Source organism: Mus caroli, chromosome 3 (genome assembly GCF_900094665.2).
Source record: "Mus caroli chromosome 3, CAROLI_EIJ_v1.1, whole genome shotgun sequence".
Lineage (NCBI taxonomy): Eukaryota > Metazoa > Chordata > Mammalia > Rodentia > Muridae > Mus > Mus caroli.
In genome coordinates, this window is record NC_034572.1 from 91,089,030 (window position 1) to 91,102,659 (window position 13,630).

The following is a 13,630-nucleotide window of genomic DNA, read 5'->3' on the forward strand; positions in this document are numbered from 1 at the left end:
CCTTCCTCAGCTGAAGCTCTCCGGTTCCACTGGAACCCCACCCCACCCCCCCACACACACACAAAGATATACCCATTGGCACATCCCCTAGGTGATTCTAAATCTAGTCGAGTTGACAGCGAAGGTTGAGTACTACACTGCCAGGTAAGTTTGTTTCTTCAGCTACGAAAGTATCCGTTGCATTCCTAATTAGAGAACTTAAAGCAATATGAATAAGGAGATGAGCCTCTTATTTTTAAAGGAATTTACTGAGCATTCAAGGAGGAAAGGCTGTTAAATCTACAAGGAAGGAAGTCATATGGGGCCTAGAGCTGCTCAAATACTGTTCCTCACACTCAGAGCAGTGGTGGACACAGAGAAGGGCTTAGGAAAGTGGTTGTGAGTTGGCTAGTTGGCAAGAACAGTTCGGAGAACAAATCTAAGGCAGCATTCAGTACAAGAATGTACCTCACATGCTGGGTGGTAATTTAGAGACTTGGAGACATCAAAGAGATGAGGTCAATTTAGAAGACTTCTCCGTTTCATCCTTCATCTGTGGGACAAAAGGAAGAGATCCTGATTATGAGCTTATGACTTATCTACTTATCATTTTGAGTTTCCTTTTAATTAAACTATTAGCCATGTAGGGCACACTAATGTAGTGTCTGGTCCTCCAGACACTCGATTGGACCAGAGCAGACACCTGAGCTTCAGTGTGAGCCATGCCATTCATGAAGCCAAGGCCTAAAGTGATCCATTATAGCTCTGCATAAAATCCTTGGTCCTTTCACTTCTAGCCAAGTGTTAGCAATGCTATGCTGCTATGACAGCTCAAGTTAAAAAACAATCTTATTTTGGCTCATGGGTTCAGAGATTTCAGTCTTTGGCTTTGTTGCTATTAGATCTGTGACAAGGCAGGGACATTGTGTTATAAGGACATGGCAGAGGAAAGCTGCTCACCTTCTGGTAGCCAGAGATGGAGGGAGGGAAGAGAAATAAGAAGTGAGGGAGTGTGCAAATGGCATCTAGGGACAAGAGGGACTTTAGTGTCACACTCGAAGTGACTTATACTCAAAGTGACCTATTTCCTCCAACTTGGTCCAAGTTCCTAACAGCACATTCTGCTATGACCTCATAAATGGAGTAATCAGTTGATGAGGTTAACACTCTTGTAATCCAAGAATCTCCCAATAACCCCACCAGCTGGGGACCAGGCCTTCAGTGAAGCATGAGCCTTGGGCGGAAGACAGTTCATTTTCAAATTCTAACACTGCTGTGTAACCCTATTCCTGGGGGCACATAAATAGATGTCTACTCACCTAACCTAGGGACTGAGGACATACCAGAGTTCAGATAGATACCACCAGAGTCCAGCTTGACAAACTGATGAATTTTATTGGGGTTACTTACAGGATTAGAAATGACTCAAAGCCAGTTCCGTTGCCAAAAGCTCATGCCAGTATGGGTAACAGCTCATAAAAGTTGGAAACCTAGAGATCACTACACAATTTGTAGGTAGCATGACAATTTAGAAAATATCTCTTTTGAGCAACAGATAGTTTGACCTCTTCTATGAAGCTCAGTTAGTCTCTGCCTTTTCCAGGCAGCTTGGATTATCTGAGAGCCTTCTGGCATCTCAGATCGTCTGAGAGTGTCTCTTAGCTGTCCTTCCTGCTTATGTACACTTGGAGGGGAGGGACATAGTGTATCTTGTCAGTTTCAGGGACCTCCTGAAGACTTTGAGTTGTTTGTTTCCTGTCTAATAATGAGCTTCTGTGCAGGATGGAATATTTCACCCCTTTTTAGAACATCCTGTGTCTTAAGGAGCCTCCTGGCAAGATGGGGGGTTTATGTTAGAGGAAACAATTATACACAACAAACACTCAACACCATCATACAAATATTGCCAGACAAGTTACCCCGTGACCGATTTAAAATTTATTTGTCCTAATATATAAGCATTGAAGCAGGATGCTGAAGATATTTAGACTGAAGATAGTTTACAGTTGAGAGGGGTCCATTTTCTTCAGTGTCCTGTGGATCACCTCTTCTAGCTCAGAGATTTCACAGTTTTGCTCAGTTGCAGAGAGCTATGAAACACAGTAAGTTATCCACGGCTATTTGAATGGCCCTGGTCCAACAAGACCCTATGCAGACTCAGTAAACCAGACTCAGGCTCCCAACAAATGCCCCAGTAGCTTCTTGCTTTTCCTTAATGTAGTAACACTGTTGTATTAACATGGTATCACACATGTTTTGCTCAAAGTATGCATTTCCCTTCTCTCCATAGGGGAAATAAAGGCAACTACGCTAAGCAAAATCAAAGAATCTTTGCTTGCCTGTCCTTCATGTTGAATTCTCAGTGCCTAGATGATGTGACACTTGCAAGCACCACCCCCGAAAATTACATGAATGGATGAAGCGAAGGATGTTCTAGGAGGCAGAAACAAGAGGTGCTAAGGCAAAGATGGGAAGAAGTGTGATACACACACACACACACACACACACACACACATATATATATATATATATATATATATATATATATATATATATATCCGGAGGATTGGGCATCTTAAATGGTGAGCATGTGAGGCAAACAGTGGGGAAAAGATCGAGTCAGACAGTGCCATGAAGGGTCTCATAGGTCAGATTTGAGTTTGAACTTCAAAGTGGTAGGAAGCCAGTGAGGCCCACAGCTGAAGCAGTGAGGGCGATTAGCACTGTGCCCACTGGATTTACTCATGGCATGAGCAACTTCCTTCAGCCCCCCTCCCCCAACACACTTCCTGTTAAGAAACAGATCATATCTAGAAGGCATTCCGTGTGCTCTGTGCCCAGCCAACTCAGTAGCTAATCTACAAATTTATTTGGCCGGGGTTGTCTGGGCCCCTGAGGGACTCAATATAGCTACAAAATTGGCTCTGAGCATTTGCCTTTAAAACCTGAGCAGCTGGGACATGGGAGCAATTTAAAGTTGTTCTGACCTAGTCTGGAGGTCAGAGGAAGTCATAAGCGAAAGGTTCTTCATCTTATTTCCTCTGCCTGGAGTCTGCCTCACCCCACACCTTCCTAGATAACGCCTAGTATTCCCTCCTCATGAGACATCCTTCCTAATACCATGTTTCTGGCTCTCCAAGTATTTCATTTTTCAACCTTGGCATTGCTTCTTCCAGGTGCCACCCCTTGACTCCAGCAAGGGACCCAGCAGTCAAATCCCTTGATGGACCAGACCAAAGCGTCACAGTGGTTGTCTGGAACTATTTTTATACTTCCTTGGGGACTTGTATGGAATGGGTGACAGAGCGAAAAGATCAAGAGAAATTTCTCCAGGGATTTAAGTGTAGGGTACTTGTCCCAAGCCCTGGAAGAATGTGTCATTTATTTTTATTTCCTTTGAATGTCTGTCTTCTTCTCCTGCCCCTCCCCTTCCGATCCTTCCTTCTCCTGCTCCTCCCCTTCCAGTCCTTCCTTGCATTTCTCTTTTCTCTGTTGTAACACATGTTTTCCTATGGCTTTGTTTCTCATGTGCTGAGCTCTGTGCTCAGCACTGTTTCTATGTCATCCGTAACACTCCATCAGCTGAGTCTCGCTCCTCCATCAGCTTCAGGAGCGAGGGCAGCAGAACGCAGCCTGAACCATTTGTTCAAGCTCAGCGCGGACCCACAAGAACTTGAAGGCTGAATAACTCCTACACCTGTGTTCTCCTAACTCATAATTATGTGGTTTCTTCTCCATTTCCAACTTGACCTTCTCATGTTCATTTCTTAAAGATTATTTTACTTTTACTTTATGTGTGCAAGTGAATGCAGACGCCCACAGCGCCTGAAGAAAGCATTGGGTCCCCTGGAGCTGGTGGAGTTGCGGGTGGTGGTGAGTGTTGAGAACCAAACTCCAGTTCTCTGCAGGAGCTGTACACAATCCAACTGCGACCATCTTTCCAGCCTTCATTGGTATTTTCTCATCTTCTTGGCTTCTGACCAACTCCACTCCCATCTCTCCCCTTTCTTTCACTCACCTGTGCCTGATTGGTACACAGCTATGGCTGCCATTGAAGGTGCTCAGTATCGCATACTCTGTCCAGAAGAGATGACAGATTATTCAAGCTCTTATCTAATCAGCCATTTTCCTTTTGAGGAAAATGCTCTACAGTTTCCTGTACTTGGAGGCTGAAGGAGTGGGCCCTTCACCACCTGAGTGTTAGATGTTCTATTAAAACCCAGAAGGAAAGCCTCAAGACACAGGTGTATGATATATAAAGGAGCAGAAATACGTTCCTTTTCATTCCCAGAGCTGGGGACACGAGTGGGAGAAGTCAGAGCCATGGCTGGTCATCGTCAAGATGTCTGTGGTCAGGGAATCCAGGGCCATGGAGTGCAGCACAAGAACGTCCTATGGGGGCTGGAAAGATGACGCTGTGGTTAAGACCTTACTCTTCCATAAAGACCAGAGTTCAATTCCCAGCACCCACATTAGGGGATTTAGAACTGCCTGTAACTCCAGTCCCAGGGAACCTAAATGCTTCTGGCTTTCACAGGTACCCACATATACATGCGCGCGCGCGCGCGCGCGCACACACACACACACACACACACACACACACACACACGATTAAAACAAAAAGAATGTTCTGTGGGAACCAGAATAGTTGCAAAACATGAAGATTGAAGTTGTGAAAACTCTATGGTCTCATTTCAAGTTGTTTTATTACTGTAAGAGTCTCTCTCTCTCTCTCTCTCCCTCTCTCTCTGCCCCCCGCCCCTCTCTCTGCCCCTCTCTCTCACCTCTCACCTCTCACCTCTGTGGAGTAGAAATAGTTAGGGGTTTCTATTTCTACTGTGAGGGTATTTGTTATCCATAGAAGAACCCTGGAGGTAGAGAAGAGTTGGTTCAGAGGCCTCGGACCACTGGGCAGCATTTCTGAGATTCTCTGGGCAGCTTCAGGTCCACATCACCCCACCCACAGGCAGGAAATGGCAGAGACAAGAAAGACTGTAAGAGGGCTGAAATTTTCTTTTCCAGAGCACTTCCTCCACATGAGGCTGCCCCATGCCTTGGTGGCTTGCACCAACTTCGTCAGAGACTGAGAAAAGGCCATTTGGCTTCTGTTTTTTGGGTTTTTAAAAAATATTTATTATTTATTTTACGTTGTGTGTGAGTGTTTAACTTGCATGTATGTATGTGCACTGTATACTTGCCTGGTGCTCACAGGGGTCAGGAGAAGGTCTCAGATCTCTTGAGACTGATAGATGGTTATAAGCTACCATGTGGGTCCCAGAAGCTGAACCTCGGTCCTCTGTGGGAACAACAGATGCTCTTAACCACTGAGCCACTTTTCTGACTCCATCTGCCTGGGTTGTTCAGCGTGCTAAAGGATACAGACAAGGAACACGCAGTTGGCTTTCTCTTGGGCAGGAAACTCCAGTGCCTCTCATCCCTCTTTTGCTCAGCTAAGATCTATTAAGCACCAACTTTGGGCTGATCTCTGGAAGACAGAAGAAGAGAGGTTATGGGTTTTCAAAATCCCCCTGCTGGTCACAAGTGCTGGGAGGGAGATGAACATCCAGAGCATCACCACCAAGGTAGCTGAGGAGGGAGCATGGGGACCTAGAGGAAGCCTAATGGGACCCAGCTCTGGGCACAAGGTTGTGTGAGACATAGCGGGAAGGACAGTGTCTTAGTCGCTGTTCCAGTGCTGTGAAGAGACACCATAACCAAAGCAACTCTTAAAAACAAAAGCATTTAATTGGAGGCTTGTTTACCATTGTAGAGGGTTAGTCCATGATCGTCATGGTGGGAAGAAAACAGGCATGGCTCTAGAGCTTTCCATTCTACATACTAGCTGAGAGCTTTCTGATCCACGAGGAGAGGAGAGGAGAGGAGAGGAGAGGAGAGGAGAGGAGAGGAGAGGAGAGGAGAGGAGAGGAGAGGAGACTAGGCCTGGTGAGGGCTTTTGAAACCACAAAACCTACTTCCAGTGACACACCTCCTAATCTTTCCCAAATGATTCCACTAACTGGAGACCAAGCATTCAAACATAAGAGCCTACCGGGGCCATTGTCATTCAAACCACCACAGAGCCTCTGGGACCTGGTAGGACTTGAGATGGATGGACAGAGGAAATCCGTATGACCTTTTATAAGCAGAACTCTTAGCGAATGGAGCCACAGTTGCAATGTTTGTACCATGGCACCAACATGAAGAATAGTATTTTCATATTGCCTGATGCACTGTGGCACCTTTAGAGTGACCAAGATGTGCTTTTGTTTGCTGTCTTTCTGCCCAGCTGGTGCTCTCCAGATGGTTCTGATCAGTAGGAACCGCCACTGGAGAAGCCAAGCTTGCGATCCCTACCCTCAGTCCTTCTGTCCTCCTCCATCTCATCTTGCCTTTCGGAGTCAGAGAAAGAAACTATTTTCTGTCCAACAGCCATTCAAAACATATGGAACATTTATGACGTGAATTTCAGAACATCACATTCTTCACCTCATTCGATCCTCCAGCTCCTCTGGTCCAGCTCCTCCAAGCTCCACTTGAATGAAAGGAGACAGATTCAGTGAAGCAAGTGCTCAGAGGCACATGGCAGAGTCCAAGCCTAGTTTCCCAACTCCAGGTATAGTGCCTGACCTGCTGGCACCAGAATCATCTGAAATGCTTGCTACAAACTCAGGCTCCTAAGAGGCCACCCCATTAGATATAAGAATGGAGTAGAAGTGGTTACTTTGGGGAAATAGTTGACATATACTTACTTTTCAGGAATTTGCTTTATTAGGAGAAAAGTTCTTGAAACTGTGATTGGGCCTCAAGGTAAGGGAGCACTAGGAAGGAACAGTCCAGGGCTGGAGAGATGTCTCAGCAGGCACAAGCACTGGATGCTCTTCCAGAGGACCCAGATTCGATTCTCTGCAACCACATGGTGGTTTACAACTGTCTGTAACACCAGTCTCAGGGGATATGGAGCCCTCTTCTGGCCTCTTCAGGTACTGCACACACATGGTGCAGACATGTAGGCAAAACACCCAAACACAAAGAAAGAAAAAAGGAAAGAAGGGAAGAAGGAAGAGAGAGAGAAAGAGAGAGAGAGAGAGAGAGAGAGAGAGAGAGAGAGAGAGAGAGAGAGAGAGGAAGAGAGGAAGGAAGGAAGGAAGGAAGGAAGGAAGGAAGGAAGGAAGGAAGGAAGGAAAAGAACAGGACAATTATACCGACAACAACATAACAAGGCCTCAAAGGATACAATGGAACTAAGAGCTTCCCTAAGAGGAGGGATGGTTCCCTGACTAAGAACACTTCCTGTTCTTACTGAGGACCCAGGTTTGGTTCTCAGCATGCACATGAAAGCTCATAACTCCAGTTCCAGGTAATCCAGTGGCCTCTTCTTGCCTCCCTGGGTACCACGAGCACATATGGTACACATACATATCTGTGGGCAAAACACTCATAAATAGAAAACAAAAATAAGTCATTTTTTAAAAGAAAAATATGTGAGGTACCATTATGATAGAATGAGAATGAGGGAACCTGGAAGGGAAAGTCCTTAAAGAAATCCCTAAACTAAGGAAACAACTGGTCTTTATATCCTTATATTCCCAAGTGCTGGGACTTTTCATACGACTTGATTTAATTCAGCATAATGCACATGACAAAGAGTGTGTTGGAGCCAGGTACTGGTTAAGACCATTAATTAGGGAGCTGTTACATCACAAGTCATCTTAGCTCTCCATCCCAGGATTAGGGTGGGGTGAGGTGGGATCTGGCCTCATAGAGAGACTGATGTCTCCAAGGGGCAGGCTATGATAGATCACCTTCTGAAGCAGATAGAATGTCTGGGGATGAGACTTGGACTCTACATTGTAACACACACCTTACATGATTTTTTTTCATTTTTATTTTTTGTTAGATATTTTCTTTATTTACATTTCAAATTGTTATCCCCTTTCCTATTATCTCCTCCAAAAATCCCCTATCCCCTCCCCCCTCCCCCTGCTCACCAACCTACCTACTCCCTCTTCCTGGCCCAGGCAGTCCCCTATACTGGGGCATAGAACCTTCCCAGGCCCAAGGGCCTCTCCTCTCATTGATGACCGACTAGGCCATCCTCTGCTACATATGCAGCTAGAGCCATGAGTCCTACCATGTGTTTTCTTTGGTCAGTGGTTTAGTCCCAGGGAGCTCTGGGGGTACTAGTTAGTTCATATTGTTCTTCCTCCTATGGGGCTGCAAACCCCTTCAGGTCCTTGGGTGCTTTCTCTAGCTCCTTCATTGGGGACCCTTACATGATTTCTAGATCCTTCATGGGGATGCCATGCTTTGACTTGGCTTAGAGCCTCCTCTTTAGTTTTTGAATGGGAGGGTACTTTTTATGACTCTTGACTTTAACAAAATTAGACTGTTTTCCTTTTTAGCTATTTGATTTTGTGTGTGTGTGTGCATGCACATGCACACGTGAGTACATGTGTGTATCCGTCTGTCCGTCTCTGTCTGCACTCGCCAGTGTGTGTTTGCGTGAGTTCATGTGCACAGCAAGCATGCAGTACCCCATGAGGACATAGGAAGATGTTGAATTCCCTAGAACTAGAGTGTGTACAAAAGTGAGTCTGATTGATTCTAACTCCAGAGGTCCATCCAGGTCACGTCACAAAAGACGCAAACAGCCTCTAGAAAGTAGAGCGTCTTTTTTAGACATGTAAAATCACCCACAAAATCATTTTTGTTTTTGAGGCAGGCTCATGTGGAGCCCAGCTAGTCTCCAACTAACTCCCTGTGAGCCCGCAGGAAACTTGAACCCCTGAACCTCTGCTTCCCTTTCCCAAGCGCTGGGACTCCTGGTACACACCACCATACCCTGCAAAAGTCACACTTTCTTAAAGAACACATTTGGTGTGGATCAGTGGCCCAGAGCATGATGGGACCTTCTAAACCTCTTGAAGCATCCCTCCTGAACGTCTTTATGTTTCTGCTCTGTTTGCAGAAGGCTCGGCCTCGGTCTCCTACTCTTGGCAAGATGGGTGACTGGAGCTTCCTGGGGGAGTTCCTGGAGGAGGTCCACAAGCACTCCACAGTCATCGGCAAGGTCTGGCTCACTGTCCTGTTCATTTTCCGCATGCTGGTCCTGGGCACCGCTGCCGAGTCCTCCTGGGGAGATGAGCAGGCCGACTTCCGGTGCGATACCATTCAACCTGGTTGCCAAAATGTCTGCTATGACCAAGCCTTCCCCATCTCCCACATTCGTTATTGGGTACTGCAGATCATCTTTGTGTCCACGCCTTCTCTAGTGTACATGGGCCATGCCATGCACACTGTGCGCATGCAGGAAAAGCAGAAATTGCGGGATGCTGAGAAAGCTAAAGAGGCCCACCGCACTGGTGCCTATGAGTACCCAGTAGCCGAAAAGGCCGAGCTGTCCTGCTGGAAGGAAGTAGACGGGAAGATTGTCCTCCAGGGCACCTTACTCAACACCTATGTCTGCACCATTCTGATCCGCACCACCATGGAGGTGGCCTTCATCGTAGGCCAGTACCTCCTCTATGGGATCTTCCTGGATACCCTGCATGTCTGCCGCAGGAGTCCCTGTCCCCACCCAGTCAACTGTTACGTTTCGAGGCCCACGGAGAAGAATGTCTTCATTGTCTTTATGATGGCTGTGGCTGGACTGTCTCTGTTTCTCAGCCTGGCTGAACTCTACCACCTGGGCTGGAAGAAGATCCGACAGCGCTTTGGCAAGTCACGGCAGGGTGTGGACAAGCACCAGCTGCCTGGCCCTCCCACCAGCCTCGTCCAGAGCCTCACTCCTCCCCCTGACTTCAATCAATGCCTAAAGAACAGCCCCAGCGAGAAATTCTTCAGCGACTTCAGTAATAACATGGGCTCCCGGAAGAATGCAGACGCTCTGGCCACTGAGGAAGTGCCAAACCAGGAGCAGATTCCAGGGGAAGGCTTCATCCACATGCACTATAGCCAGAAGCCAGAGTACGCCAGTGGAGCCTCTGCGGGCCACCGCCTTCCTCAGGGCTACCATAGTGACAAACGGCGCCTTAGTAAGGCCAGCAGCAAAGCAAGGTCAGATGACCTGTCAGTGTGATCCTCCTTTTAGAGAGGGCCAGGTCCAGGAGGGATCTAAGGAGTGGGAGGCAGGAAAGAAGCAGTCTCTCTCGCGATGCTATGCTCTCCTCAGCACTTCTCTGCTCCTCTGTCCTGGGTCTGAGTGGCATTGCTCCGTTATCCTCAAAATTACAGTTCTGAGTCTTCTCAATGACTGGGCTACTCCTCAAGTCTCATTCCCTCCTACTCACCTACCAGTGTTCACAGTGAAGCCATAGTGGAGGCAGGACCGGGAACCATGGCGAAATCTGGTCTGGGGAGGACAGGTTCAATACCAGCAAATACCAGATAGACCCCCCCACACCCACCCCAAGTCTTCTCTTTGGTACTATACCCATCCTCTTGGTTTTTTTTTTAAGAGCCCAAGGTTGAGAGTATTCATCAAATAATCTGCCCTGTATCATTCCTTTGAATCTGTTGTTTCCATGTGGCGTACCTCGGAGTGCTGGTGAGGTAACTGTGGGCTGCCCTTGGCTGCATCTCCTTCCTCCCAGTCTTGGGGGTATCCTTGGTCCTTGGCCAGCATCAGATTCACAAGTGCCTTGGTATGTGCCTTTGGCAAATGTTTCATGTTGATGATGTCTCAGCCTTACTGCCAGGCTAGACACCCAGCTCGTAAGGGTGCCAAGACCTCTAGAAGTCACTGTGCACACAAGCATCGCTGGAATTGCCACCAGCTGTCATCCTGCGGTCCTTTATAGTTTAACCTAATGACAGAAACCATCCTGGCCAGCTCACCCACCGTTTCTCTAAAATCTTTGTTAACAGGAATGTCCAAAGTCACCATCCTCTCTTGGATCCTGGCCAGATTACCAGCCACCAAGTTCAGTGGAATTTCCCCAGGATTTACTGAAACAAAGAGAGCATTGTGCTTCTCGGGTTCTTCTGGGGCTGGGGGTGGGGATGAAGGGGGAAATTCTGCTGTGAAGATGAAAAGGTGGGGGGAGGACACTGAAAAACTATTTTCCCTTCTGTGTATGCCTTCCACTGTCTGCCAGCTTTGAATGCTGAGAGGTGTGGTGATAGCAATTGAGGCCCAAGATCTCTCTTAGAAGCATCAAGGAGACATGGAAGCAGAAAGGGTCCAGTGGGTTTGGACCCTTATTTAGTGCAGATATTCCTATGTTTTCTTGGTACCCCTAGGTACAACAGGGGAGGATTGTAGAAAATCCCTGCCTTCCTCAGGGTCTCTCCTGGGGTATCTACTGAGTGGATCCATCTTATGCAGATGGAAGAAGCTCAGCACCAGATACCAAGATTTACAAACACAACACTGTGTGTGTGTGTGTGTGTGTGTGTGTGTGTGTGTGTGCATGCCCATCCATCTCTGTGTGCCTGTGAGTGTGTGTGTGCTCGTGTGTGCATGCAGATAGAATGGTGAAGAAGAGCCCTGAAGAACAGTAAGGAAACATGTAGAGAAACTTGGGTCTTTCTGCTTCCTTCTCAGTTGTCTGGCGGGAGGGCTGAGCTTGCTTCTTAATCAGCCTAAAGATCAGGCATGAGAAGTTCAGGAGGGTGAAGGGTCAGAGGTCAGTCCCTGCCCCAGTGACCCATCTCTGGGTCCCTCTGCTGGCATTTGGTTGCTACTAATGGATAGAAAGAAATTGACTGAGGATACTTGGGAAAGGAAGGCTGTTCCAGTCCCAGTGCATTTCATCCATTCCCGACACTGGCACTAAGACTCTCTGTTCTGGCTATGGAGTGTGTGTTTGTTTTCTGAAATGGGATTTTTTTGAATTAGAAAATCTGAGACCAGTCGTTGATGGTGAGTTTTTTTTTTCTTTTTTCAGAAGAAAAAGAGGAAATACTATGTTTGACTGTTTTTAAATAAAATCTATCTCTACATGCTAACTCTGGTTTGTCTCCTTCAGGCTGTGGCTTAAGAGGGTGGCAGACTTGATGGGGGAAGGGAGAGCATGGAGTCAGACACACAAGGGTTAAAATCCCTGCTGCTGGCCTCCTCCTGGCCAGCAGTGAGCTACTTCACAGTTTTGTTACTCACCTGTAAATCCATCTAGTGATGTCTGCTCCATTAGGACATAATTAAGGTGCACCCAGGAGATGGCTCAGTAAATAAGCAGTTGATATGCAAGCCTGAGGACTTGAGTTCAAATCCCCAGCACCTGCATATAAAGCTAGGCATGGCCATTATTGGCATGTAAACCTAGCACTGTGTGTGTGTATGTGTGTGTGTGTGTGTGTGTGTGTGTGTGTGTGTGTGTGTGTTGGGGGGACAGAGGGGAGTGGGGGGTGGGGCGAGACAAGGATGCTGAGCCTAGCTCTGAGTTTAGAAGACAGAGGGTGATAGGGCAGGATACCTTATGTTCTCCTTATGTTTTCCTGTGTTTATTTATGTATATCCTGCACCATATACCACACATATCAACCACATAGTCACATATACATACACACACACTGCATAGTCACTTATATATAACACATACACCACACAAATACAACACACACTCAACACACATATATCACACGTACACAAAACACACATATACACACACTTTCATACACCAAACATTTGGGTACATATACCAAACATGTAGACTCACACATACACACTCACTCATACATATATACAAATATACATACACATACCCTCTCATAGCACACCCAATCACATGCACCACACACTCACACACTGATACAATTAGGATAGCAGCTTCTTTTGATTCTGAGAACCACAAGACTCCAGAAAGCGATACAAACAAATGAACACGGAAGAGAGCAGGCCTGCACTCAGAGGCCTGAGTTGGGGACATAGTTTGGCTCAGGTAAAGTGTTTCCCTTGCAAGTGTGAGGACCTGAGTTCTAGCCACAGATCCTCTATTTTAAAGCAAAATGGGGCCTGGTGGCATATGCTTGTAGTCCCTGTGCTGCGGCAGTGAAGATAAGCAGGTCCCTGGGCTCACCTGCCAGACAGCCTAACTTGCTTGGCCAGCTCCAGACTGATGAGCAACCATAGCTCAGTAAACAACGTGAACGGCTCCTGAGGAATGACGTCTGAGGTTGTCCTCTTTCCACACGTGTGCACCTGCACACACCCCACAGAGGAGAGAAAAAGAAGAAAAGTAGAAAAATGGGGACCTCAAAGGTAACTTTGTGAAATAGCTTTAAATCCTCCCCAGCCCCTTTTTGTGGTCATGGAAACTGAGGTCCAGGAAGGGTTCTCTAACCATGAAGTGGTTTCTCTCGGGCCTCTGAATGAGGTCACACGTCTTTGAAAAATGGTGAAATACATGCTTCACTATGTTCATAGCAGCCTATTTATAATAGCCAGAAGCTGGAAAGAACCCAGATGTCCCACAACAGAAAAATGGATACAGAAAATGTGGTACATTTACACAATGGAGTACTACTCAGCTATTAAAACCAACAAATTTGTGAAATTCTTGGACAAATGGATGTATCTGGAGGATATCATCCTTAGTGAGGTAACCCAATCACAAAAGAAGTCATTAGATATGCACTCACTGATAAGTGGATATTAGCCCAGAAACATAGAACACCCAAGATACAATTTGCAAAACACAAGAAAATCAAG

The 13,630-nt window shown here is 46.6% G+C and overlaps 1 protein-coding gene across 2 annotated transcripts in view; it reads left to right on the plus strand.

The window, feature by feature from the left end:
• Nucleotides 1-13,630, plus strand: part of Gja5 (gap junction protein alpha 5) — a 175,251-nt gene that overhangs the window by 139,914 nt on the left and 21,707 nt on the right. The window contains exon 3 of one of the 2 annotated variants that reach the window (XM_021158349.1): nucleotides 8,948-10,035. In XM_021158349.1, the coding sequence (XP_021014008.1) occupies nucleotides 8,948-10,035 (1,088 nt within the window). Of the gene's footprint in view, nucleotides 1-8,947; nucleotides 11,926-13,630 lie in introns of those variants that run through there. The other variant, XM_021158350.1, reaches the window with a different exon arrangement.